Source organism: Sphaeramia orbicularis, chromosome 8 (assembly GCF_902148855.1).
Source record: "Sphaeramia orbicularis chromosome 8, fSphaOr1.1, whole genome shotgun sequence".
NCBI classification, from domain to species: Eukaryota; Metazoa; Chordata; class Actinopteri; order Kurtiformes; family Apogonidae; genus Sphaeramia; species Sphaeramia orbicularis.
In genome coordinates this window covers 53,039,287-53,067,222 of record NC_043964.1, presented here as the reverse complement: position 1 = coordinate 53,067,222, position 27,936 = coordinate 53,039,287, and the positions used below count along the sequence as shown (strand labels likewise).

Below are 27,936 nucleotides of genomic sequence, written 5' to 3'. Positions count from 1 at the left end.
GAGTCCACATGTCAGTGTTCATGGACCACTTGTTCTTTGGTCGCTCGTACAGATCCATGTCCAGTCCAACTGTCCTTCATTTAATTTCATATTTCCCATGGTCCTTTTCTCTGGCTGTGTTTACTGCTATACTCCGTCATGTTGGGCAGGTTGGTTTAAGACACTCAGTCTGACTTACAGGGGCGTGGCCTGGGGGGAAGTGACGTATGTGCATATCCTCTATTGTCACTGTACAATGGCTATACCATGAAAGTGGGCGGATTATGATCGTTTTAATTGTTTTCTGTGTTTCCTGTCCCTCAGTCTGAGATGCTGCTGCAGCATCAGTCCAACCCATGCATTGTGGACAACGCAGGGAAAACCCCCCTGGACCTGGCCTGTGAGTTCGGCAGAGTCGGGGTAAGAATCTGGACCTTTTGTCGTTCTCCAGGAATCTTCCGGAATGATCAGGTGTGTGTGGTTCTAACCTTGTGTGTATGTGTGGGGGTGCAGGTGGTCCAGTTGTTGCTGTCCAGTAACATGTGTGCTGCTTTACTGGAACCCAAAAAAGGAGACTCCACGGACCCCAACGGGACATCTCCTCTGCATCTGGCGGCCAAAAACGGACACATAGACATCATAAGGTACACACACACACACACACACACACACACACACTGGTTAATTAACCCTTTAACCCCTGTCGTGTCTGTGGTGAGCATTCTGAATGTATGGTTTATTTTAAATATTCATAATAATTCAACCGTTTGCACAACAGGAAACATTTCAAACCGTGCTGACAGAATAGACCTTGTTCTTTCCATAGACATCTGAGCATGCTCAGTTCACCCCCCACCACCTGTGGAATGGGGGGGTCAAACAGAGCAGTGAGTAGACTGACTCACTATAAAAAAATAGACGGTTTGGGCTTTTTTTTCTCTTTTTTTTTTACACTGTTTTCTTTGTGGTTTTTGTTTTTCCTGTTGTTTCCAGTGCTGTGGTGATTTCCCTTCATTTTTTTACTGTGTTTGTACTGAGTTTTGACTGTGGAACTGCTGTATGGAGTTAAACAGCTGTCCGAAAAAAAAAAGAGCCCTGAACTAAAACTACTGGGACCAAATTCAAATACTTGTTGCTCATTTTCTTCTTTTTTTTTCCCCCTTTTTTTTTTTTTTTGAACTTCATTTTAGTTAATTTTTTTGCAAATTTTTTCATGTTATTTATTTTTTTGTGAACATTTTGTTTTGTTTATTTTTCTATTTTTCTACAATTTGTTTTTTATTTTAGTATTTTTTCTTCAGTTTTGTTCAGTTTGTGTCTTATTTTGTTCATGTTACTTATTACTTTGTTGGTTTAGTATTCATTTTTGTTCATTTCATCGATAACTTTGGCTGTTTTTGTTCATTTGTTGCTTATTTTATTCTTTTTTTTGTAACTGCTTTATGGAGTTAAACAGGTGTCAAAAAAAAGAGCCCTGAACTAAAACTACTGCGACCAAATTCAAATACTTGTTGCTCATTTTATTCTTTTTTTTTTTTTTTTGTACTTCATTTTAGTTAATTTTTTGCACATTTTTTCATGTTATTTATTTTTTTGTGAACATTTTGTTTTGTTTATTTTTCTATTTTTCTGCATTTTGTTTTTTATTTTAGTATTTTTTCTTCAGTTTTGTTCAGTTTCTGTCTTATTTTGTTCATGTTACTTATTACTTTGTTGGTTTAGTATTCATTTTTGTTCATTTCATCGATAACTTTGGCTGTTTTTGTTCATTTGTTGCTTATTTTATTCTTTTTTTTGTAACTGCTTTATGGAGTTAAACAGGTGTCAAAAAAAAGAGCCCTGAACTAAAACTACTGCGACCAAATTCAAATACTTGTTGCTCATTTTATTCTTTTTTTTTTTTTTTTACTTCATTTTAGTTCTTTTTTTTTGCATATTTTTTCATGTTATTTTTGCTTTTGTGAACATTTTCTTTTGTTTATTTTTCTATTTTTCTACAATTTGTTTTTTATTTTAGTATTTTTTCTTCAGTTTTGTTCAGTTTGTGTCTTATTTTGTTCATGTTACTTATTACTTTGTTGGTTTAGTATTCATTTTTGTTCATTTCATCGATAACTTTGGCTGTTTTTGTTCATTTGTTGCTTATTTTATTCTTTTTTTTTGGACCATGTTACTGTTGTATGGAGTTAACAGCTGTCCAAAAAAAAGAGCCCAGAACTAAAACTACTGGGACCAAATTCAAATACTTGTTGCTCATTTTATTCTTTTTTTTTTTTTTTGTACTTCATTTTAGTTAATTTTTTGCACATTTTTTCATGTTATTTATTCTTTAGTGAACATTTTGTTTTGTTTATTTTTCTATTTTTCTGCATTTTGTTTTTTTATTTTAGTATTTTTTCTTCAGTTTTGTTCAGTTTGTGTCTTATTTTGTTCATGTTACTTATACTTTGTTGGTTTAGTATTCATTTTTGTTCATTTCATCGATAACTTTGGCTGTTTTTGTTCATTTGTTGCTTATTTTATTCTTTTTTTTTGGACCATGTTACTGTTGTATGGAGTTAACAGCTGTCCAAAAAAAAAGCCCAGAACTAAAACTACTGGGACCAAATTCAAATACTTGTTGCTCATTTTATTCTTTTTTTTTTTTTTTTGTACTTCATTTTAGTTAATTTTTTGCACATTTTGCACATTCAAATACTTGTTGCTCATTTTATTCTTTTTTTTTTTTGTACTTCATTTTAGTTAATTTTTTGCACATTTTTTCATGTTATTTATTCTTTAGTGAACATTTTGTTTTGTTTATTTTTCTATTTTTCTGCATTTTGTTTTTTTATTTTAGTATTTTTTCTTCAGTTTTGTTCAGTTTGTGTCTTATTTTGTTCGTGTTACTTATTATTTTGTTGGTTTAGTATTCATTTTTGTTCATTTCATCGATAACTTTGGCTGTTTTTGTTCATTTGTTGCTTATTTTATTCTTTTTTTTGTAACTGCTTTATGGAGTTAAACAGCTGTCCAAAAAAAAGAGCCCTGAACTAAAACTACTGCGACCAAATTCAAATACTTGTTGCTCATTTTATTCTTTTTTTTTTTTTTACTTCATTTTAGTTCATTTTTTTTGCATATTTTTTCATGTTATTTTTGCTTTTGTGAACATTTTCTTTTGTTTATTTTTCTATTTTTCTACAATTTGTTTTTTATTTTAGTATTTTTTCTTCAGTTTTGTTCAGTTTGTGTCTTATTTTGTTCATGTTACTTATTACTTTGTTGGTTTAGTATTCATTTTTGTTCATTTCATCGATAACTTTGGCTGTTTTTGTTCATTTGTTGCTTATTTTATTCTTTTTTTTTGGACCATGTTACTGTTGTATGGAGTTAACAGCTGTCCAAAAAAAAGAGCCCAGAACTAAAACTACTGGGACCAAATTCAAATACTTGTTGCTCATTTTATTCTTTTTTTTTTTTTTTTGTACTTCATTTTAGTTAATTTTTTGCACATTTTTTCATGTTATTTATTCTTTAGTGAACATTTTGTTTTGTTTATTTTTCTATTTTTCTGCATTTTGTTTTTTTATTTTAGTATTTTTTCTTCAGTTTTGTTCAGTTTGTGTCTTATTTTGTTCATGTTACTTATACTTTGTTGGTTTAGTATTCATTTTTGTTCATTTCATCGATAACTTTGGCTGTTTTTGTTCATTTGTTGCTTATTTTATTCTTTTTTTTGGACCATGTTACTGTTGTATGGAGTTAACAGCTGTCCAAAAAAAAAGCCCAGAACTAAAACTACTGGGACCAAATTCAAATACTTGTTGCTCATTTTATTCTTTTTTTTTTTTGTACTTCATTTTAGTTAATTTTTTGCACATTTTGCACATTCAAATACTTGTTGCTCATTTTATTCTTTTTTTTTTTTGTACTTCATTTTAGTTAATTTTTTGCACATTTTTTCATGTTATTTATTCTTTAGTGAACATTTTGTTTTGTTTATTTTTCTATTTTTCTGCATTTTGTTTTTTTATTTTAGTATTTTTTCTTCAGTTTTGTTCAGTTTGTGTCTTATTTTGTTCGTGTTACTTATTATTTTGTTGGTTTAGTATTCATTTTTGTTCATTTCATCGATAACTTTGGCTGTTTTTGTTCATTTGTTGCTTATTTTATTCTTTTTTTTGTAACTGCTTTATGGAGTTAAACAGCTGTCCAAAAAAAAGAGCCCTGAACTAAAACTACTGCGACCAAATTCAAATACTTGTTGCTCATTTTATTCTTTTTTTTTTTTTTACTTCATTTTAGTTCATTTTTTTTGCATATTTTTTCATGTTATTTTTGCTTTTGTGAACATTTTCTTTTGTTTATTTTTCTATTTTTCTACAATTTGTTTTTTATTTTAGTATTTTTTCTTCAGTTTTGTTCAGTTTGTGTCTTATTTTGTTCATGTTACTTATTACTTTGTTGGTTTAGTATTCATTTTTGTTCATTTCATCGATAACTTTGGCTGTTTTTGTTCATTTGTTGCTTATTTTATTCTTTTTTTTTGGACCATGTTACTGTTGTATGGAGTTAACAGCTGTCCAAAAAAAAGAGCCCAGAACTAAAACTACTGGGACCAAATTCAAATACTTGTTGCTCATTTTATTCTTTTTTTTTTTTTGTACTTCATTTTAGTTAATTTTTTGCACATTTTGCACATTCAAATACTTGTTGCTCATTTTATTCTTTTTTTTTTTTTTGTACTTCATTTAGTTAATTTTTTGCGCATTTTTTCATGTTATTTATTCTTTAGTGAACATTTGTTTTGTTTATTTTTCTATTTTTCTGCATTTTGTTTTTTTATTTTAGTATTTTTTCTTCAGTTTGTTCAGTTTGTGTCTTATTTTGTTCGTGTTACTTATTATTTCGTTGGTTTAGTATTCATTTTTGTTCATTTCATCGATAACTTTGGCTGTTTTTGTTCATTTGTTGCTTATTTTATTCTTTTTTTTGTAACTGCTTTATGGAGTTAAACAGCTGTCCAAAAAAAAGAGCCCTGAACTAAAACTACTGCGACCAAATTCAAATACTTGTTGCTCATTTTATTCTTTTTTTTTTTTTTACTTCATTTTAGTTCATTTTTTTTGCATATTTTTTCATGTTATTTTTGCTTTTGTGAACATTTTCTTTTGTTTATTTTTCTATTTTTCTACAATTTGTTTTTTATTTTAGTATTTTTTCTTCAGTTTTGTTCAGTTTGTGTCTTATTTTGTTCATGTTACTTATTACTTTGTTGGTTTAGTATTCATTTTTGTTCATTTCATCGATAACTTTGGCTGTTTTTGTTCATTTGTTGCTTATTTTATTCTTTTTTTTTGGACCATGTTACTGTTGTATGGAGTTAACAGCTGTCCAAAAAAAAAGCCCAGAACTAAAACTACTGGGACCAAATTCAAATACTTGTTGCTCATTTTATTCTTTTTTTTTTTTTTGTACTTCATTTTAGTTAATTTTTTGCACATTTTGCACATTCAAATACTTGTTGCTCATTTTATTCTTTTTTTTTTTTTGTACTTCATTTTAGTTAATTTTTTGCACATTTTTTCATGTTATTTATTCTTTAGTGAACATTTTGTTTTGTTTATTTTTCTATTTTTCTGCATTTGTTTTTTTTATTTTAGTATTTTTTCTTCAGTTTTGTTCAGTTTGTGTCTTATTTTGTTCGTGTTACTTATTATTTTGTTGGTTTAGTATTCATTTTTGTTCATTTCATCGATAACTTTGGCTGTTTTTGTTCATTTGTTGCTTATTTTATTCTTTTTTTTGTAACTGCTTTATGGAGTTAAACAGCTGTCCAAAAAAAGAGCCCTGAACTAAAACTACTGCGACCAAATTCAAATACTTGTTGCTCATTTTATTCTTTTTTTTTTTTTTACTTCATTTTAGTTCATTTTTTTTGCATATTTTTTCATGTTATTTTTGCTTTTGTGAACATTTTCTTTTGTTTATTTTTCTATTTTTCTACAATTTGTTTTTTATTTTAGTATTTTTTCTTCAGTTTTGTTCAGTTTGTGTCTTATTTTGTTCATGTTACTTATACTTTGTTGGTTTAGTATTCATTTTTGTTCATTTCATCGATAACTTTGGCTGTTTTTGTTCATTTGTTGCTTATTTTATTCTTTTTTTTTGGACCATGTTACTGTTGTATGGAGTTAACAGCTGTCCAAAAAAAAAGCCCAGAACTAAAACTACTGGGACCAAATTCAAATACTTGTTGCTCATTTTATTCTTTTTTTTTTTTTGTACTTCATTTTAGTTAATTTTTTGCACATTTTGCACATTCAAATACTTGTTGCTCATTTTATTCTTTTTTTTTTTTTTGTACTTCATTTTAGTTAATTTTTTGCGCATTTTTTCATGTTATTTATTCTTTAGTGAACATTTTGTTTTGTTTATTTTTCTATTTTTCTGCATTTTGTTTTTTTATTTTAGTATTTTTTCTTCAGTTTTGTTCAGTTTGTGTCTTATTTTGTTCGTGTTACTTATTATTTTGTTGGTTTAGTATTCATTTTTGTTCATTTCATCGATAACTTTGGCTGTTTTTGTTCATTTGTTGCTTATTTTATTCTTTTTTTTGTAACTGCTTTATGGAGTTAAACAGCTGTCCAAAAAAAAGAGCCCTGAACTAAAACTACTGCGACCAAATTCAAATACTTGTTGCTCATTTTATTCTTTTTTTTTTTTTTTACTTCATTTTAGTTCATTTTTTTTGCATATTTTTTCATGTTATTTTTGCTTTTGTGAACATTTTCTTTTGTTTATTTTTCTATTTTTCTGCATTTTGTTTTTTTATTTTAGTATTTTTTCTTCAGTTTTGTTCAGTTTGTGTCTTATTTTGTTCATGTTACTTATACTTTGTTGGTTTAGTATTCATTTTTGTTCATTTCATCGATAACTTTGGCTGTTTTTGTTCATTTGTTGCTTATTTTATTCTTTTTTTTTGGACCATGTTACTGTTGTATGGAGTTAACAGCTGTCCAAAAAAAAGCCCAGAACTAAAACTACTGGGACCAAATTCAAATACTTGTTGCTCATTTTATTCTTTTTTTTTTTTTTTGTACTTCATTTTAGTTAATTTTTTGCACATTTTGCACATTCAAATACTTGTTGCTCATTTTATTCTTTTTTTTTTTTGTACTTCATTTTAGTTAATTTTTTGCACATTTTTTCATGTTATTTATTCTTTAGTGAACATTTTGTTTTGTTTATTTTTCTATTTTTCTGCATTTTGTTTTTTTATTTTAGTATTTTTTCTTCAGTTTTGTTCAGTTTGTGTCTTATTTTGTTCGTGTTACTTATTATTTTGTTGGTTTAGTATTCATTTTTGTTCATTTCATCGATAACTTTGGCTGTTTTTGTTCATTTGTTGCTTATTTTATTCTTTTTTTTGTAACTGCTTTATGGAGTTAAACAGCTGTCCAAAAAAAAGAGCCCTGAACTAAAACTACTGTGACCAAATTCAAATACTTGTTGCTCATTTTATTCTTTTTTTTTTTTTTACTTCATTTTAGTTCATTTTTTTTGCATATTTTTTCATGTTATTTTTTCTTTTGTGAACATTTTCTTTTGTTTATTTTTCTATTTTTCTACAATTTGTTTTTTATTTTAGGATTTTTCTTCAATTTTGTTCAGTTTGTGTCTTATTTTGTTCATTTTACTTATTATTTAGTTGGTTTACTGTTCATTTTTGTTCATTTAATTGATGACTTTGTCTGTTTTAGTTCATTTGTTACTTTTTTTTTCTTTTTTTAAACCGTGTAACTGCTTTTTTGGAATTCAACAGGTGTCAAAAAGCAGCTGGACTGATTTATTAAAAAAAGAGCCCAAACTAAACCTACTGGGCCCAAATTCAAATCCTTGTTGTTGTTCAGTGTGTTCCAGTTCACAGTTGATGTTCAACATCCTAAATCTCTAACTGATGTCCATTCTAGTGCCTTATTTAGTCCAAACCTGTCAAACTTCAGTTCCTCTCTTTGTCTTTTTCTGTTCTTCCACCTGTTTTGACCCTAAAACACACAGTAAAACCAAACCACTGAAGAAAAGGAACACAAGCACAAACTCACAGCAGCTTTAATGAACCTGAAACAGACGCAGATTCACAGCAGAACCTTTACCTGGAACCAGGGCTCAGGGGTTAAAGGGTTAAATATCGACCCTAAACAGTACAGATTCTCTGGTAGACAGGAAATGAAAACTTCTACAGTGTTTGGCTCATATTTTTAATACTATCTGTACTTTTCTGTGCTGTTGCAGCTGAACACAGATGCACACCTTGGTCTACATCAGTGTTTCTCAAACTGTGGGGCGGGCCCCCCTGAGGGGGTGTGAAGGCTTTCCAGGGGGGGCATGGGATCATTCCTGGGTGTTTTGGGTTTTTTTTTCTTCAAGTTAGAACATGTATCAGCTGGAACTAATGTTTTAGTGCTGGAGCACCCTGGACTCATTTTAGGGACGTACAACAAACAGATCTACTGCCATGGTGATCTGTCACTGGACTAGACCAAGAGTTTAGGTTTGGACAATGGACAAGGATTGGACTGGAAAAGAAAAATGTGCAATGTTTCTGGTTTTGCACAGTTTGTACAGATTGCACTTTGATGTTCTCAGATGTGCAATGGAAACAGGCTCACTGCAGCCACTGATATTGTTAAAATGTTCATCTTTGTTACCAAAATTTGTTTGTTGTTCTACAAAAAAATGTACTTTATTGTCATAGTTGTAAGATAATTACACATTTCCTATTTTTAATTGGAAAAATAATGTCTCAGGGAGCAGTTTTGTTGAGGTCATTTATACTGTTCAATCAAAAATCAAAGTTATTTTTAATTTGCACAACAAATTATTCAAGGAAAAGCAAAAAGTATTCTAACGATATTGATGTTTCTTTCAATAAAAGTTATAATTGCACCACAGGTACAATGTTGTTGGGGTTGAGGGGGGCTTGGAGATTTTTCGTGCTCCAAAGGGGGGCCCGACAGAAAAAGACTGAGAACCACTGGTCTGTATTATTCATTTCTTTAGAACATTTGGGCGTTTATTGGACATTTGGTGTCTTCAGTGGCTGCTGAATGTTTCTGCCAGTTTTTCCACATCTTCCTTCAGTGTGTGCGTAATCAGCCGCAGTAACAAGTCCACTGTGAAGGATGGAAATGCTCTGAATGACAGACAGATGCACTTTGATCACCTCAGGAGCTCACACTGACACAAATGATGGAAGGACATTGGTTTTTTGCAAACAGCAGCAAAGAAATATGACGACAGTCTGACTCAGCAAGGTGATGAATAACAGCGTCTACATTTGAGAGGCTTTCATTCAGACGACTCACAGACGTGTGTTTAAAGATAAAAGATACAGAGAATGAAAAGTCTGTTCTGAGGCTTAAAGCTGAAATGTAAAACACCAGTTCCATACTGTAAACCATGCTGTGAACATAAACATCCAACAGAACATCAATACTGCAATGTCACATCATAAAAAGGCTTTGAAGGCCTTTTACCTTTATTTAATGGCTGCAAAAATCAACAAGTAACAACAAGGATTTGAATTTGCGCACAGAAGTTTTTGTTTTGGGCTTTTTGACACCTAGTTTAACTCCATAAAGCAGTTCCACGGTCAAAAAAAGAATAAAATAAGCCAAAAAATAAACAAAAACAGCCATAGTGATCAAACAGTGAACAAATATGAATAATAAACCAACAAAATAATAAGTAACATGAACAAAATAAGACACAAACTGAACAAAATTGAAGAAAAAATTTTAAAAGACCAAAAGACAAAATGTAGGAAAATAAACAAAATAAGCAACTACATGAACAAAAACAAATAAAATATTTCTAAAATAATAAATAACATGAAAAAATATGAAAAAAAAAGACTAAGATTAAGTAAAAAGAACAAAATAAACAACAAGTAGGCCTATTTGAATTTGGTCCCAGTAGTTTTAGTTTTGGGCTCTTTTTTTTTTTTATAAGTCAGTCCAGCTGCTTTTTGGCACCTGTTTAACTCCATAAAGCAGTTACACAGTCAATAAAAGTATAAAATAAGCAACAAAATGAACAAAAACAGCTAAAGTGATCAAACAATGAACAAAAATGAATAATAAACCAACAAAATAACATGTAACATGAACAAAATAAGACACAAACTGAACAACATTGAAGAAAAATAAATAAATAAAAGACAAAATGCAGGAAAATAAACAAAATAAGCAACTAAATGAACAAAAACTAATAAAATATTTCTAAAATAAGAAATAACACGAAAAAAATATGCAAAAAAAAAAAAACAAGTAAAAAAAAAAAAAAAGCAACAAGTGTTTGAATTTGGTCCCAGTAGTTTTAGTTTTGGGCTCTTTTTTTTTATAAGTCATTCCAGCTGCTTTTTGGCACCTGTTTAACTCCATAAAGCAGTTCCACAGTCAAAAAAAGAATAAAATAAGCAATAAAATGAACAAAAACAGCCAAAGTGATCAAACAATGAACAAATATGAATAATAAACCAACAAAATAATAAGTAACATGAACAAAATAAGACACAAACTGAACAATATTGAAGAAAATAAAAGTAAGAAAATAAACAAAATAAGTAACTAAATAAACAAAAATGTTCAAAATATTTACAAAATAATACATGACATGAAAAAATACGCAAAAAAATACGAATTTGGTCCCAATAGTTTTTGTTTTGGGCTCTTTTTTTTTTTTTTCTAATTCATTCCAGCTGCTTTTTGACCCCTGTTTAATTCCATACAGCAGTTCCACGGTCAAAACTCAGTTAAAACACAGTAAAAGAAAAAAAGGAAAATCACCACAACACTGGAAACAACAGGAAAAACAAAACAAACAACAAAAAAAACCACAAGGAAAACAGTGTAAAAAAAAAAAAAAAAAGCCCAAACCGTCTATTTTTACAGTGAGTCAGCCTCACTCACTGCTCTGTGTTTTGCCCCCCCCTTCCACAGGTGGTGGGGGGTGAACTGAGCGTGCTCAGATCTCTATGGAAAGAACAAGGTCTATTCTATCAGCACGACTAGAAATGTTTCTTTTCTTTTTTTTTAAATAAATCAGAACGAGCACCACAGACACATCAGGGGTTAAAGGGTTAACTCAGAGACGATACTAACAAACACAAACTGTTATTTAAGGATTGCTGCAGGACATTTTTCCTGAGGGTTATATCCACACTGTGTCCAGAATCGCTCCCTGCTGACGATGTAGTGCACTTACCTGTTTTCATCACAGGTCTGAATCTGTGCACGTAAAGTCAGCTTTGTGTTTAGTCGAATGATCAAGGACACACGGACACCTGTGTGGAGGAGGGGGCTTTTCTCACAGACATTTATCATGTTCACTGCACCTCCTCCTGTGCTCCCAGACATTCCAGACTGGAACAACTTTTTTTTTATTAGTTTTCATATAAGAGACAATGACCGACTGTAATCTTTGTCCACTCATGCAGAGAGTGTTGACTCTGTACGACCTGTACCTTTAAGCTTCAATTAAAATACACAGAAAGACACTGATCGTCTAATGAGCATTTTATTATTCTGAGGACGAATGAGCAGAGTATTTTATCCACAACAATAGAGAGAGAGATAGATAGATAGATAGATAGATAGATAGATAGATAGATAGATAGATAGATAGATAGATAGATAGATAGATAGATAGATAGATAGAATGATAGAACGATAGATAGAACGATAGATAGAACGATAGAACGATAGAACGATAGATAGAACGATAGAACGATAGATAGAACGATAGATAGATAGATAGATAGATAGATAGATAGATAGATAGATAGATAGAATGATAGAACGATAGATAGAACGATAGATAGAACGATAGATAGAACGATAGAACGATAGAACGATAGATAGAACGATAGAACGATAGATAGATAGATAGATAGATAGATAGATAGATAGATAGATAGATAGATAGATAGATAGATAGATAGATAGATAGATAGATAGATAGAATGATAGAACGATAGATAGAACGATAGATAGAACGATAGAACGATAGAACGATAGATAGAACGATAGAACGATAGATAGAACGATAGATAGATAGATAGATAGATAGATAGATAGATAGATAGATAGATAGATAGAATGATAGAACGATAGATAGAACGATAGATAGAACGATAGATAGAACGATAGAACGATAGAACGATAGATAGAACGATAGAACGATAGAACGATAGATAGATAGATAGATAGATAGATAGATAGATAGATAGATAGATAGATAGATAGATAGATAGATAGATAGATAGAATGATAGAACGATAGATAGAACGATAGATAGAACGATAGATAGAACGATAGAACGATAGAACGATAGATAGAACGATAGAACGATAGATAGAACGATAGAACGATAGAACGATAGAACGATAGATAGATAGATAGATAGATAGATAGATAGATAGATAGATAGAATGATAGAACGATAGATAGAACGATAGATAGAACGATAGATAGAACGATAGAACGATAGAACGATAGATAGAACGATAGAACGATAGAACGATAGAACGATAGATAGATAGATAGATAGATAGATAGATAGATAGATAGATAGATAGATAGATAGATAGATAGATAGAACGATAGATAGAACGATAGATAGAACGATAGATAGAACGATAGAACGATAGAACGATAGAACGATAGATAGAACGATAGATAGAACGATAGATAGAACGATAGATAGAACGATAGATAGATAGATAGATAGATAGATAGATAGATAGATAGATAGATAGATAGATAGATAGATAGATAGATAGATAGACTTTATTTCAAACATAGTAGGCAAAATAAATTACCAGTTTAAACAGAACCATCCAATAAATGAAAATAAATCAACCAAAAAAGAAAAACTAGTGTCACACAATGTATAATTACCTCATCGTGTCTCTTTAACGATACTTTATGTCCTAAAAGGTGTAGGAAGACGCTGAGTTTATATCGTCCAACCTTAATTTTGCATGACTTGGTTAATCAGCTGATGTATACAGTCCATATAAAGAATAAATCAGTTATTAACCCTTTCATGCATGAATTATGAGAACCTTAATCAAGATTTTTTTTCCTGAGTGTTTTTATTCCTCTTCAAGCATGAAAAACAAAACAATGTGATTGAATTTTTTTTTTTTTTAAATCAACCTGTTTTTCATGGAGTTACAAAAATGTCCACTCAGCTACACCATGAATTTTATCCTTGAAGCAAAGAAACATGTATTTAAAACCCAATATCATAAAGTGATATGAAAACAGTGAAATGAAACCATGTTTAATGCAGCGAATCTGATGTTTTCTCACATTTTAACATATTCTAATACTAGTTATTAGTCACTTCATGGAAATAATATGCAAAAAATAAATATTAACAATTGATTTCCACTCAAGAACCCATCTAGAACAGCAAAGTTACAATAATGGTATGAATTGCAGTTTATGAGATGGTGCATTAGTGTCCACTGTGTTGGCTAATATGGAACTAAAACAACAAAACCCATGAATATACAAGAGTAACGCTGTAGAGTAACTGTCCACTGGAGTGACCACTATGCATGAAAGGGTTAAATTACAAAAAAAGAGATAATGTAAAGATGTGATGTAAGATCACAGTTTACGGTAAATGTCCCACTTAGCTCAGTGGTAAAAGCAGATGTTGGTCACCGCAGGGGAACAGTGTGAACTAATATAGTGTAGAAATAATGAGGCCAGTGTGCTGCCGTACAGTGAGAGCAGCATCAGTGCATCAGTCCCACAGAACAGCCTGTGTCAGTGACAGGCTGGGCTTCTGCACGGCCCTGTCACACATGGCAACTTATTTTCATCTCCTCTCAGTGGGAGCGCGCAGCTCTTTTTTGTTTGTATTTTTGCAAAATGGCAACATGGCAGAGTGCCTTTAGTTAACTGCAGTGATGTCAGTGTTCGTCACAAAGCAGGAGATGAATGATCCCAGTAGGACCAGTAAAGACACCGTGAGCTTCATTTAGGCCCCGTTCAGACTGCAGGTAAATGTGGTCCAAATACCATGTTTTTACCCATATGTGACCTGGATCTGATCTAGGGCTGTGTATCGGCAAGAATCTGGTGATACAATACAAATCACAATACTAGGATCACAATACGATATATCACGATACTGTTAAAAAGGCATTTTTTTTTTTTTTTTTAATGATTATCTCCTTGAATAATTGAATTACACTAGAAATCTGCACAAATACTAAACACATTTTTATTTGATCCCAACAGGATCTGATGCTATATCACAAAATGTTCCTGTGTTCAAACTGAAATTATATTTTACAGACGTTACAGTTTCAGATCCTGTTCAAATGTGCATATTCTATTAGTTCAGAACTAACATCAGAACAGTATTTTAGTTCAATCCCAACAAAGGAACTAACATTATTTAATAAAAGAGTGTTAAATAATAAAAAACAAAAAAACAAAAATGAACCTCCACAATATCTGCATTTGAATAAATACCTAAAAATATCGATACAGTACTTTTTAAAATCGAAATGAAACATTGCGATATATTGCAGAACAGATATTTTCTTACACCCCTAATCTGATCTGTTAAAGACAGTCTGAACAGCACTAATCCATTTATCCGATCTTTACCTCATTGAAATGCGACAAACATCAAAATTCTGCGTCTCAGGAGTGTTACTTCTGTAAACACAGTGTGTGTCTGCGTGGTCACATATTTCGTCAGGACTTCTTTTGTGCATGTGGGTCACTTCAAGGTCACATTCACTTCAGACTCAAAACTGATCAAAGTCGCTTTTTTTTTTTTGTAAGATTTGTTTTTATTAGCAGAGGTTATTACAGGATATTTATGGTGTTTAACAAACGCCTACAGTGCGTTACAGTGAGATAAGGCACATTTCACAGAAGGAACACACACAAAAGTACAAACTTACAGATACACCACACAGGGATGATTTTTAAACACCAGAAGAAAAAAAGAAGAAATAAATAAATAAAAATAATAAAAATGAAAATCAAACAAAATATTACATGAACTTCTCCCATCCCACCCTCCTCACTTCTATGGCTCTCAGTTTCCTTTCCTGTACATACACCTACACAGTCTACGAAGTCACATTTAAGCACATGAAAAAATCGGAATTGTTATTAAGACCTGCTGTCTGAACGTAGTCGTAGACTCGTATAACTTTCCAGCGCTTTGAAATAACTCAGAGCTGAATGTGTGTGAGGAAATGTGATGACCTGGCAGACGTAAACAGAAGGGAAAGAAGGAGAGACGCAGGAAAACAAGAGAGGAGTGTAAGAGGCAAGATAAAAGAGAGAAGAGAGAATTAAAGAGAGAGGGAACAGACCCTGTCATAGCTGATAGAGAAGAGTGACGCTGATAAATGAGGTTCATTAGGAATCATGGGCAGTAGTCTGATGAACACACACACACACACACACACACACACACACACACACACACTGAGGCAAATTCAGTAGAAGTTCACCGTAACTAAATGAGTTTGGCAGTTATGTTCTACAGTTCCTCTTTCAGCCTCATGACTTGACACTTTCTAAAACAGGGGTCTCAAACCTGCGGCCCGGGGGCCAAATGCGTCCCACCAAAGGTTCCAGTCCGGCCTGTGGGATAAATTTGCAAAGTGCAAAAATTCCACAATCAAGGCTGTGGAACTCATTTTAGTTCAGGTTGCACATACAGACCAATATGATCTACAGTCAAATATTAGCAGAATAACCTACAACAAGTAACAACTCCATATTTTCCTCTCGGTTTGATGTGAAAAAATAATATTACATTATGCCTATAAATAATGACAACTTCAAAGTACAAAAAAATAACATTAAATTATGAAAATATTCACATTTACAAACTATCCTGTAACAATAGAATGTGAATAACCTGAACAAATATGAACAACCTGAAATGTCTAAAGAAAATTAAGCACAATTTGAACTCTTTTCTTCCTGTTCCTCAGTGTTTAGTGTCTTTGTAGATCTGATCCAGAATGCACATGGACTAATGAGAAGTTGAGGAATAATATTGTTAAAATTACACTTACATATTTTTCTTCATAAATTAATTTTTTTTTCAGGTTATTCACATCTTTTTTGTTTGGATAGTTCATAAAAGTAACTATTGTCATAATTTAATGGGAGTTTTTTTTTTTGTTTTTGCACTAAAACAAAGACAAAAATTTGGAGTTGTTATTATTTGTAGGTTATTATGCTATTATTTTACTGGTCCAACTCACTTGAGATCAAATCGGACTAAATGTGGCCCCTGAAAGAAAATGAGTTTGAGACCCCTGTTCTAAAATATTGTCTACACTTCCTGTTATTAAGCTCCACTCAGTACTACTGTAGCTGTGCAGTAAGTCTGTGAAAATGTACAGGAACTACGGTGGATCCAGGGGCAGCTTAACTCTTCTCAATAGTTGCTTTTCCATTGACCCTCAAATTGCACAAATATAACTTGTGCATAAAAATTTGCCAAATGGAAAAACAACAATTTCACCAAAACTCTCATTTTTTGATGAACAGATTTTTGCTCCTGCAAGAGGTGGTTTTTTGGGCATTGTAATATTTGTATATCACACAAATCTGTAATGGAAAGTCCTTTTTGAGGAACTAGAGTCAAGTGAAAAAAAAAAAAAAAAAATGAAGAAGAGTTTTAAAACAAAAATGGTGTGGTATGTGTGGAAACAGGAGGAAACCCAAATCATTTTACAATTTAGTACAGTAGTATTTAGTACCCCTATAGAGGAGGGGGGGTCCAACTCATTTCTTCCAGGGGCCACATTCAGTCTAATCTGATCTCAAGCGGGCCAGACCAGTTAGGTAATAGAGTCATAACCTATAAATAATGACAACTTTTTCTGTTTGTTTTAGTGCAATAAAAAACATTCAATTTTGAAAATATTTACATTTACAAACTATCCTTTCACAAAAAATGTGAATAACCTAAGAAAACATGAAATTGTGTAAAAAAAAAAAAAAAAAAAAAAAAAAAAAAAAGGAAATAAAAATTCAAATAAGTGCAGTTTTAACAATATTCTGCATCAACTTATCATTTGTACATGTGCATCACAAACAATGCTACACAAACATGTAGCAACAGCTGTAATATTTGTTCAAATTTTGGAGTTTGGAACTAAAATAAGAACAATTTCTCACTCAGTTTCTCATTTGTCCAGGTCATTGTTCTTCTTGGTAGTTCTTCGAGTTTCAACTGGACTAGTTTTGCTTCAGAAGACAAAGTCCAGTACTAGAACCTAGAAAAATGGAGCTGTCATTATTTATAGGTTATGCTATTATTTACTTCAGATCATACTGATGTGAATGTGGCTCCTGAACTAAAATGAGTTCGACACTCTTGATTGTTAATATTTTCAGTGTAATTTTTGCACTTCTCAAATTCATCCTGTGGGCCAGATTGGACCTTTTGGTGGGCTGGTTTTGGCCCCCGGGCTGCATATCTGACACCTCTGCTACAGAGTATAGAGTACTATATATATCTGTAAATCAACGTCATATTTATGTTCGTCACCGTGTTTATGGAATGACTTCTCATGACGTCTTACGATAATAAATAAACAAATCATCGCATTTGTGATTTAAAACGGACATTACGCACTTCTGTTTTTTCGACATTCAGTAAATATCAGTAAAGTTTTGCAGATATGTCCAATGGAAAGCGACTAATGAAACATGAGTTCCCTTAAAAACATGCAGCATTTTTGGACTTTCTCTAAAATATTGAAAATGTGTGATTTTGTTGTCAAGTGTTTTAATTTTCTATCCCTTCACTGTTGTGTGATCATGTGTAAAAGCAGGCTGGTATGGATGTATAATTCATGCATTATTCTCACTCATATGAATAACAATAAATAAAAGCTCAGTCAAGGGGAAGATGTTATTAAATATGAGACGGTGAACCTTAAAAAGAAACATCTGGTTTCATTTCTCCTTCTCTTAGACATAGGCCGTAGTGTTCATGTTCATCAGGTCTATCAGTCTTCTATGGGGGGGGGGGGTTTGATGGAATTTTCAGGAAATGTTGATCCTGGCACAAGGAACAAATGATGACATTTTGGTGGTGATGGGGGGGGGGGGGCGTGACCTCCCTTGGCAGAAGTCTGCGCTCTCTGAGTACTTTTCTAGTTAATATTATTATTAACCCTTTCATGCATGAATTATGAGAACCTTAATCAAGATTTTTTTTCCTGAGTGTTTTTATTCCTCTTTAGGCATGAAAAAAAAACAATGTGATTGAATTTTTTATTATTATTATTTTTTTAAATCAACCTGTTTTTCATGGAGTTACAAAAATGTCCACTCAGCTACACCATGAATTTTATTCTTGAAGCAAAGAAACATGTATTTAAAACCCAATATCATAAAGTGATATGAAAACAGTGAAATGAAACCATGTTTAATGCAGCTAATCTGATGTTTTCTCACATTTTAACATATTCTTAATACTAGTTATTACTCACTTAATGGAGATAATATGCAAAAAATAAATATTAACAATTGATTTCTACTCAAGAACCAATCAAGAACAGCAAAGTTACAATAATGGTATGAATTGGAGTTTATGAGAAGATGCATAAGTGTCCACTGTGTTGGTTATATGGAACTAAAACAACAAAACCCATGAATATACAAGAGAACAGCTGTAGAAGAACTGTCCACTGGAGTGACCACTATACATGAAAGGGTTAATATGAATGATGATAAATAAAATCTACATCTAGTACTTTATGAATAAATGCTGTTTTGTCATTTTTTGTCAAAAAAAGTCAGTCCTGCTGTGATCTATTGTATAGTCAGGACACATAATGATGTTAAACACTAATAAAGTAAAAGCTGAATGACTCTTAATACCTTTTGTTTAGTCTGTCTTTAACCTTTTTTTCTTATATTTGTATGTATTGTTTTTCCTGTCCAAGAGTAAGACTCTTATCATAGATAATATAATTGCACACAGATGCATGAATAGACACTTATATGAGATTTCTTGACTCATTAAAGGCTGATAAAAATAAATACTAAAACCATCTGAAACTTTAAATAGAGTGGAATTTCTCTCGTGGTTATATTCAGTGTTCATTTTTTTCTTCTCCTTCTTTACCCCTCGTTCTTCATTTCCTCTTTTGACGCCTCACTGTCCTGCTGTTTTATTTCCAGGCTGCTGATCCAGGCTGGTATCGACATCAACAGACAGACCAAAGCGGGCACTGCCCTGCATGAAGCTGCCCTCTGCGGCAAGACCGAGGCAGTGAGACTCCTGCTGGAGGTAAGTGGAACTCTGGCAAACTGACCTCTGACTCAGCCTTTGGTTCACTTTAACCTCCTCAGACCCAGCTGTGGGTTTTCTGTCCACATTTGTGGACAAGAGTTTCACAACTTTATACAAAAAAAAAAGAAAGAAAAGAAAACTGTCCACCACAAAGGACATTCCATAAAAAAATTTAAAAACTGCATCTGAAAAAACTGTTGCATCATGATGTTTCCAATATAGGCACTTATTTAATAAAAAAAAAAAAAAAAGCTTGTACTTTGCTGACATTTCCTGGATCTTAGGAGGTTTAAGAGTTTAATGAGAAGAATGAAACCTTTCAGAGCCGGTCTTCTGTTGAATTTAACTCCATCTCAGCATGACAAATGAAAAAAAATTATTAGACCACCCTTGTTTTCTTCAATTTTTTGTTCATTTTAATGCCTGGTACAACTGAAGGTCCATTTGTTTGGACAAATATAATGATAACAACAAAAATAGCTCATAGCAGTTTAATTTCAGAGCTGATATCTATCCATTTAACATGTTTTCTTGATAAAAACCAAAATCACTTCAGTTCTTCCATCAATATCTGTGTCATTGTACTGATAAAAACAGTGCTTTTATTCATTCCATGTTTTCTTTTCTGTCTGTTTCAGTCACATGACACACACAGGAGTTAGTACTGGATTGCATAACCATTGTTTTTATGACTTTTGATGGTCTAAGAATTTTTTCCGCAACCATATGTTATTGTGATTTATGTCAATAAGTATCAAGGCAAATGTCAAAGCAATATTTCAAGTTTAAAGGCTCATTTTTGGTCTTGAGTGAAAGTTGAAGAATCCACTGAGTTTGAAACTATTTGCTGAAGACAAAGTGAAACATAACTGACATAGAATACACAACAGGATGAATATGATGTAAAAGACGAAACAGGATGAGCTCAATGTCAGAAAAATAACATGTAAATGACACAAAAGACTCAAGGCAAAAACAATGTACAGTCGTGGAAAAAATTATTAGACCACCCTTGTTTTCTTCAGTTTCTTGTTCATTTTAATGCCTGGTCCAACTAAAGGTCCATTTGTTTGGACAAATATAATGATAACAACAAAAATAGCTCATAGTAGTTTAATTTCAGAGCTGATATCTATCCATTTAACATGTTTTCTTGATAAAAACCAAAATCACTTCAGTTCTTCCATCAATATCTGTGTCATTGTACTGATAAAAACAGTGCTTTTATTCATTCCATGTTTTCTTTTCTGTCTGTTTTGGTCACATGACACACACAGGAGTTAGTACTGGATGCATAACCATTGTGTTTGATGACTTTTGATGGTCGAATAATTTTTTCCACGACTGTATTTCAGATAGTTGCCCTTTTTACGAAACACTTTGGAAAATCCCGTTGTCTCCACACAATAACATTAAGGCACGGTTATGAAACTGCGATGCAAGAAAGCATATGAGGGACATGATGCAAATTATCCATTTGTGCCGGCGACGTTCAAATGCCCCGGGGTTTTAGGAAAACAAGCATGGCAATATGTTTTAATGACTGTGTGTGTGTGTATCCCAGCATGAGAAACTAACTTTGTCATTTAGATCCCCGGCTGTGAAAGGTTATGAGGCTTCACCCTGAAGCGTCTTCGGACTGAATTCATCTTTGTTACGTTGGCCTACATTTGATTCAACAGATTTTAATGTGATATTGTGCATCAGCTTGTGGCTATGTAAGCTGAAAACTAAGAGGAGGATATAATTAGCAGAAAAGCTACAGGGAGCAAGGAGCCAGGGAGGATTTTCTGCTGAAACTGTGATGGCAAATTATCCCATCCCAATTATTTTTCAGCTGAGTAACTGTTTAGAATTTTGTTGTGAGAAAGTCACTGGAATATCGTTAGTCTCATAGCATAATTGCCCAAGTCATCCACAAATGGACAAAAGTATGTGGACACATTGAATCCAGGTGTTTCTTTTCTAACAGGGGTCTGGGATCCAAAACAATAATGACTAATGTCAGAATATAGTTTTATACTGGGATCAATATCATTGCATTGGTTAGTTTGGTTTGAATTGTTAATCTTTGTTTCCAAAATGCTGCAGAGATGGTTATTACTCAATTTTTCTCAACATTGATTTTTTTTTAATCCACGACTGATTTTAAGTGTTCTTCCTCTAAATTTCTACAATAATTTTTCCTGCTCTGACTGTAAATAATAATTTTCTACCACAACTAACCATTACTTTCATCACATCCGACTGAGGAAGAAAAATCTACCATTAAACTTTGAAAATATTGATATTTCTAAACTATATGGACACATCATGTCTACAGCTGTAAGATGTCCTGTTCACGAGGATCGGACACAGAAACATAAATATTAACTTTTAAAGACCCAGTGCTACTTTGATGGCACTTCCAAAATATTTTCTCTCTATATTTGTCTTTTCTTAAGTGATTTATCACCATTTATTATAATATTATCCTCTGCATTTTACATTTTTCAGTAAAAATCAAGTATTTTATTATATGTTAATTCACTGATCATGTAAATGTTCATTAATGCTCAGATTAAAGTTGAGGGTTATTATATCAGAAACTGAGAAAACTAAAGAAAAAGTGATTTTTTTCAGTCAAATCTCTCATTAACTGATCATAAACCCAGTGTGTCCATCCACTGTCATTGATCCAACTCCATGGGTTTTACTGGTGAATCAACGTTGTAGAAGATGACGGTGTTTCCACAGTAACTACGGAGCCTCTGAACGTCCAAATATGGTCATATCTGATGACCATGAAAAGATGAAGAACTGTATTTCACACCAATTATTTACATGTATTGATAGGATTAGTGGATCAACAGGAATCAATCAGTTTAGATCAGTAGATGGTTTAGGACGCTGGTGGATGTTTGGGTCTTTATGGATTAATAATTAATATGATATTTATCCCATAATATAAAACTATATTCTGACATTAGTCATTATTGTTTTGTATCCCAGACCCCTGTTTGAAAAGAAACACCTGGATTCAACATGTCCACATACTTTTGTCCATTTGTGTAGGAGTTAGGCAATTCTGCTATGAGACTAACGACATGCTACAGAAACATTTATGGGATGTTGATATAAAAGCAGTGGAAGTGCATTCTCTACAGAGTGAATCAGCTGTGTTCTGCATCATTAAAAAGTGAGCGTGTCGTCTTGTTTTCTTTCTCCACAGAGCGGTATCAACGCCACAGTGAGGAACACCTACAGTCAGACCGCACTGGACATCGTCTACCAGTTCACTGCAACACAGGCCAGCAGAGAGATCAAACAGCTGCTACGAGGTATGAAGGAAAGAGGGAAATAAATTCAGAGAAATGGCATGTCAGAGGAAATGGGAGTTTAGCTCAGCGTTAGACAGTTAGTGTCTTTACACACAGGCAAATAAAGACAGAGGGAGTTACTAAGAACCACACATAGAACGAGGAAGAGCTCATTTCATTCCTTTGTCTAAAAATAGAAATAAACAAAGTTCATGTTTAACAGAGTTACAAGAAATAGATTTTTTTTAGTCTGAGAATTTGCTAAGGAAACTGTTTCCAACTTCAGTCATTGGTTAAGAATAGTTAGATCACACAGTGGAAACAGAGCAAAACACCTACCTGAAATATATGTTACCTGCATTTATAATATACACTCTAACCATTTAAAAATTAAAGGAGTTTTTATATATGAAAAATACAAGAAATTCACTTTCTTGCTCAGAATTGGATGAGAAATTTGACTTCAGTGTCACGTCCACAGCTATGTAGGTAATGAGCTCATCACCCACCTGATGGTTAGCCTAGCAAGGTCAAACATTGGAAGCTAAAAAAAAAAACAAACAAAAAAAACCACCTACCAAAAATCTAAAAAAAAACAAACACAAAACAACAGTATTGTGGTAACAAATTCTAGCAATTGTAAATTAAAGACTTTATTTTAGCTAATGAGCTCATCACCCACCTGATGATTAGCCTAGCAAAGTCAAACACTGGAAGCTTAAAAAAAAAAAAAAAAAAAAAAAAAACACCCGACAAAAATATGAAAAAACAAACACAAAACAACAATATTGTGGTAACATGCATTCTAACCATTGCACAAATTAAGGAAGGAGTTTTTACATATTATAAATACATGTTCATTCCCTTTCTTGCTCAGAATTGGATGAGAAATTTTACTTCCGTTTCACGTCCACAGCTACATAGCTAATTAGCTCATTACCCACCTGCTGGTTAGCCTAGCAAGGTCAAACACTGGAAGCTAAAAAAACAAACAAACAATACTGTGTTATCATACACTCTAACCATTGTACAAATTAAAGAAGGGGTTTTTACATAAAAAAATACAAAAATACAAGAAATTCATACAAGAAAAATACAAGAAATTCATTTTCTTACTCAGAATTGGATGAGAAATTTGGTGTCATTTTCACATCCACAGCTATGTAGCTAATTAGCTCATTACCTACCTGATGGTTAGCCTAGCAAGGTCAAACACTGGAAGCTAAAAAAAAAACACCTGCCAAAAACATGACAAAAACAAAACAAAACAGTGTTGTGGTAACATAAATTCTAGTAATTGTAAGTTAAAGAAAGACTTTGTTTTAGCTAATTAGCTCATCACCCATCTGATGGTTAGGTTAGCTTTTTAAAAAAAAAAAAAAAAAAAAAACACCTTCCAAAAATATGAAAAAAAAAAAGAAACTGAATATTGTGTTAACATACACTTTAACCATTGTACAAATTAAAAGAGTTTTTACATATAAAAAATACAAGAAATTCACTTTCTTGCTCAGAATTGGATGAGAAACTTGACTTCCGTTTCATGTCCACAGCTACGTGGCTAATTAGTTCATTACCCACCTGCTGGTTAGCCTAGCAAGGTCAAACACTGGAAGCTAAAATAAATAAATAAATAAATAAATAAATACCTCTCAAAAATACGAAAAAAAAAACCAAACACAAAACAACAGTATTGTGGTAACATGTATTCCAACCATTGTACAAATTCAAGAAAGCGTTTTTACATATTAAAAATACAAGAAGCTATATAGCTAATTAGCTCATTACCCACCTGATGGTTAGCCTAGCAAGGGCAAACACTGGAAACTTAAAAAAAAAAAAAAAAAAAAAAAAAACACCTGCAAAAAATATGAAAAAAATAACAAAAAAAATTGTATTGTAACATACATTCTAACAATTGTATAAGTTTGAGAAAGAGTTTATTTTATTTATTTATTTATTTATTTTTACATTTTGTAAATACAGGTATCCACTTCCTTGCTGAGAATCCAATGAGAAAGCTGACTCTTAGCTAATTAGCTAGCTGTTAGCCAGCAGGTATTTAGCCTAGCTAGGCCTAACACTAGAAACAGGGAAAATCAGTTGACCTGTTTCTAGCAAAAGCCACGTACCAGCAACTCTAAACTTCAACTAATAATACACCGAGCCTCATTTGTACAAGGAGTTAAAAAAAAAAAAAGGTAAACAAATGCAGAAAAAACATCTTGTTTTTGTACACTGTAACTGTTACACAGAACAAGCTAGGTATGTTCTGCTAAGTTAAGCTAACCAACTACAGGCTGTGACTGACGAGAAGTTACCCTCAAAAACTAGAAATATACAGAAAAAAAGTATATTTATTAAGTATTTAAAAGATGTGGTAAATGTTTCAGTGTTTCAGATTTTTCATACGGAGAAAAAATGTATTTGAAATGCTCTAGATATAGTACGACATGAACTGCAGGATTTGGTAAATTTCCTGAACTGTACGGTGTAACGTACTGTTTATCTGTGTCTCAGATGCATCAGCAGCTCTTCAAGTCCGAGCCCTGAAGGATTACTGCAACAACTATGACCTGACCAGTCTGAACATCAAAGCAGGAGACGTCATTACGGTAACATTCACACACAAGCACTCACACACACTGAGTACTGCAAAAATATGAATACAATACAATACAATACAATACAATAATAGAATAGAATAGAATATTAGAATAGTATACAATAAAATACAATAATAGAATACAACAGAATAAAATACAATAAAATACAATAATAGAATAGAACAGAATAGAATAGCATAGAATAGAATAGAACAGAACAAAATATAACAGTATAGAATAGAACAGAAGAGAATATTAGAATAGAATAGCACAGAATAGAACAGAACAGAATAGAATATTAGAATAGAATACAATAGAATACAATATCAGAATAGAATAGAACAGAATAGAATTTATTTATTTATTTTTTCAAACATGTGAAGAAACAAAATAAAGCAAAAGGAAGCAAATTAAGACAAAAACAAAATAACATTTAAATGAACAGAATTTGTCTTCAAGTACGTGTAAGTCTGAATTTTGCAAAAGGAGTAGGAAGAAGTATAAACTTATTTAATCCTACCCCTCATGTGCTCAATATTAGAATAGAATAGAACTGAATAGAATTAGAATAGAATAGAATAGAGTAGTTGGAGGAAAGTATAAAAGCCCTTCTTAGTAACTAGTCTTTTTTCATCATATTCCAGTTACTTTTGACATAAATCTATTTGCATTACATTCCAACAGAAGTAGAGTATTTTGCACTATTTTAAGAGTAACACCAACTGTACAGCTTTTCAATTTAAGAGCATTAAGATCATCTTAAAAATAATGAGCACCACTTTGTCATGTTTTCAGTTCTAAAGGACCAGTTTTGGTCTTTTACAGGCTAGACTTTTCTGCCGATCATTACCCCATTTGCAAACTTTTTTTTGATTTTCAGGGATATCTTTTGCAATAGACTCCTGTTTGTGTGTTTTTTGTTTCTTTCCAGCCCTCCATTTTTCATTATTTAACCTTTTATCATTTCTTGACCATCATAGAGTGTAATTTCTTTTTTTTTAGGCCCCATCTTTGAACCTCTAAGTTATATTTGCCTCCTACTTCAGCCTTTCTTTGTTCTTGTGTCTCACTCTTACAACTTTTTATCACTTTTCTGAATCTTGCAGTGGGTGGAGTTACAGGGGTTGGACAAAATAATGGAAACACCTTAAAAAATCAACAAAATATAATTTAAAATGGTGTAGGTCCGCCTTTTGCGGCAATTACAGCCTCAATTCTCCGAGGTATTGATTCATACAACTTGTGAATTGTTTCCAAAGGAATTTTAAGCCATTCTTCAGTTAGAATACCCTCCAACTCTTTTAGAGACGATGGCGGTGGAAATCGACGTCTTACTTGAATCTCTAAAACTGACCATAAATGCTCAATAATGTTGAGGTCTGGGGACTGTGCCGGCCATACGAGATGCTCAACTTCATTAGAATGTTCCTCATGCCATTCTTTAACAATGGATTGGGGCATTATCATCTTGAGGTGAAGGTGTTTCCATTATTTTGTCCAACCCCTGTATGTTCAAATCTGCTAAACAACATCTACAAAACTTTCATTTTAACTCCTCAGGCCCCTTAAATAATCTCTGCCTGTAAATACAATCACAGTTTACAGTTATGCATCCTTTCCTGACAGGACAGGGGTTGCACATGGACAGGAGATCATGTCAAAGGCCTCACATGTACAGGGGTTGGACAAAATAATGGAAACACCTTCACCTCAAGATGATAATGCCCCAATCCATACAGCTAGATTTGTTAAAGAATGGCATGAGGAACATTCTAATGAAGTTGAGCATCTCGTATGGCCGGCACAGTCCCCAGACCTCAACATTATTGAGCATTTATGGTCAGTTTTAGAGATTCAAGTAAGACGTCGATTTCCACCGCCATCGTCTCTAAAAGAGTTGGAGGGTATTCTAACTGAAGAATGGCTTAAAATTCCTATGGAAACAATTCACAAGTTGTATGAATCAATACCTCGGAGAATTGAGGCTGTAATTGCCGCAAAAGGCGGACCTACACCATATTAACTTATATTTTGTTGATTTTTTAAGGTGTTTCCATTATTTTGTCCAACCCCTGTAGACTATGTTAGAACCTTTTCATAAACATACTCATTGTGGCCTCTAGAGGGAGCTACAGGTTGCATTCCACTGTTCCAGCCTGATCCAAACAGATAATAAAACACATATATTTCCATTGTAAGTGTCATATCTATCTTTGACTGTAGCAGACCGTCTTGTTCTTCTTGCTATTCCAGGTTCATTGTATGATTAAGTGCATTGTATACAATCTGCTCAGTTTGTTTAACACGGCCTTGACTAATTGTTTGTTCTGCTCACCAGTGTTAGTAAGTAGAGTACGGATGCTTATTCAGTCTGTGGGGATTATTAAATGAATATGCAAGACTGTGGTTTCACTTTCCCTCATTTACTACAAATATGTTTTACAGAAACACTTGCAGTCCGCCCACAATTCATGAATATTTATGAGCATTTATGCACCCCTCGGGTACTTATTGCAGTAATAAGGAAGCCACGGAGTGTCTGTGCCTCCTTCCTCAGGGTGTGTATGAACAATGTGGTTTGTTGCTGTCTGACTTGCGGACATTTACACAGACTGATATGTGAATTTTTGGTCTAGTTAAGAAAAAACTGCCCTCAATTTTTGCATTTTTTTCAATAACCATTGGAATTCTAAAAT

At 32.5% G+C, this 27,936-nt stretch overlaps 1 protein-coding gene across 2 annotated transcripts in view; it reads left to right on the top strand.

Moving 5' to 3' along the window:
• caskin1 (CASK interacting protein 1) overlaps positions 1–27,936 on the top strand; it is a 252,122-nt gene that overhangs the window by 158,432 nt on the left and 65,754 nt on the right. For both annotated transcript variants that reach the window (XM_030141014.1, XM_030141016.1), the window contains exons 5-9: positions 304–399; positions 493–623; positions 19,224–19,332; positions 22,547–22,655; positions 25,155–25,249. In XM_030141014.1, coding sequence (XP_029996874.1) covers positions 304–399; positions 493–623; positions 19,224–19,332; positions 22,547–22,655; positions 25,155–25,249 — 540 coding nt within the window. The remainder of the gene's footprint in view (positions 1–303; positions 400–492; positions 624–19,223; positions 19,333–22,546; positions 22,656–25,154; positions 25,250–27,936) is intronic.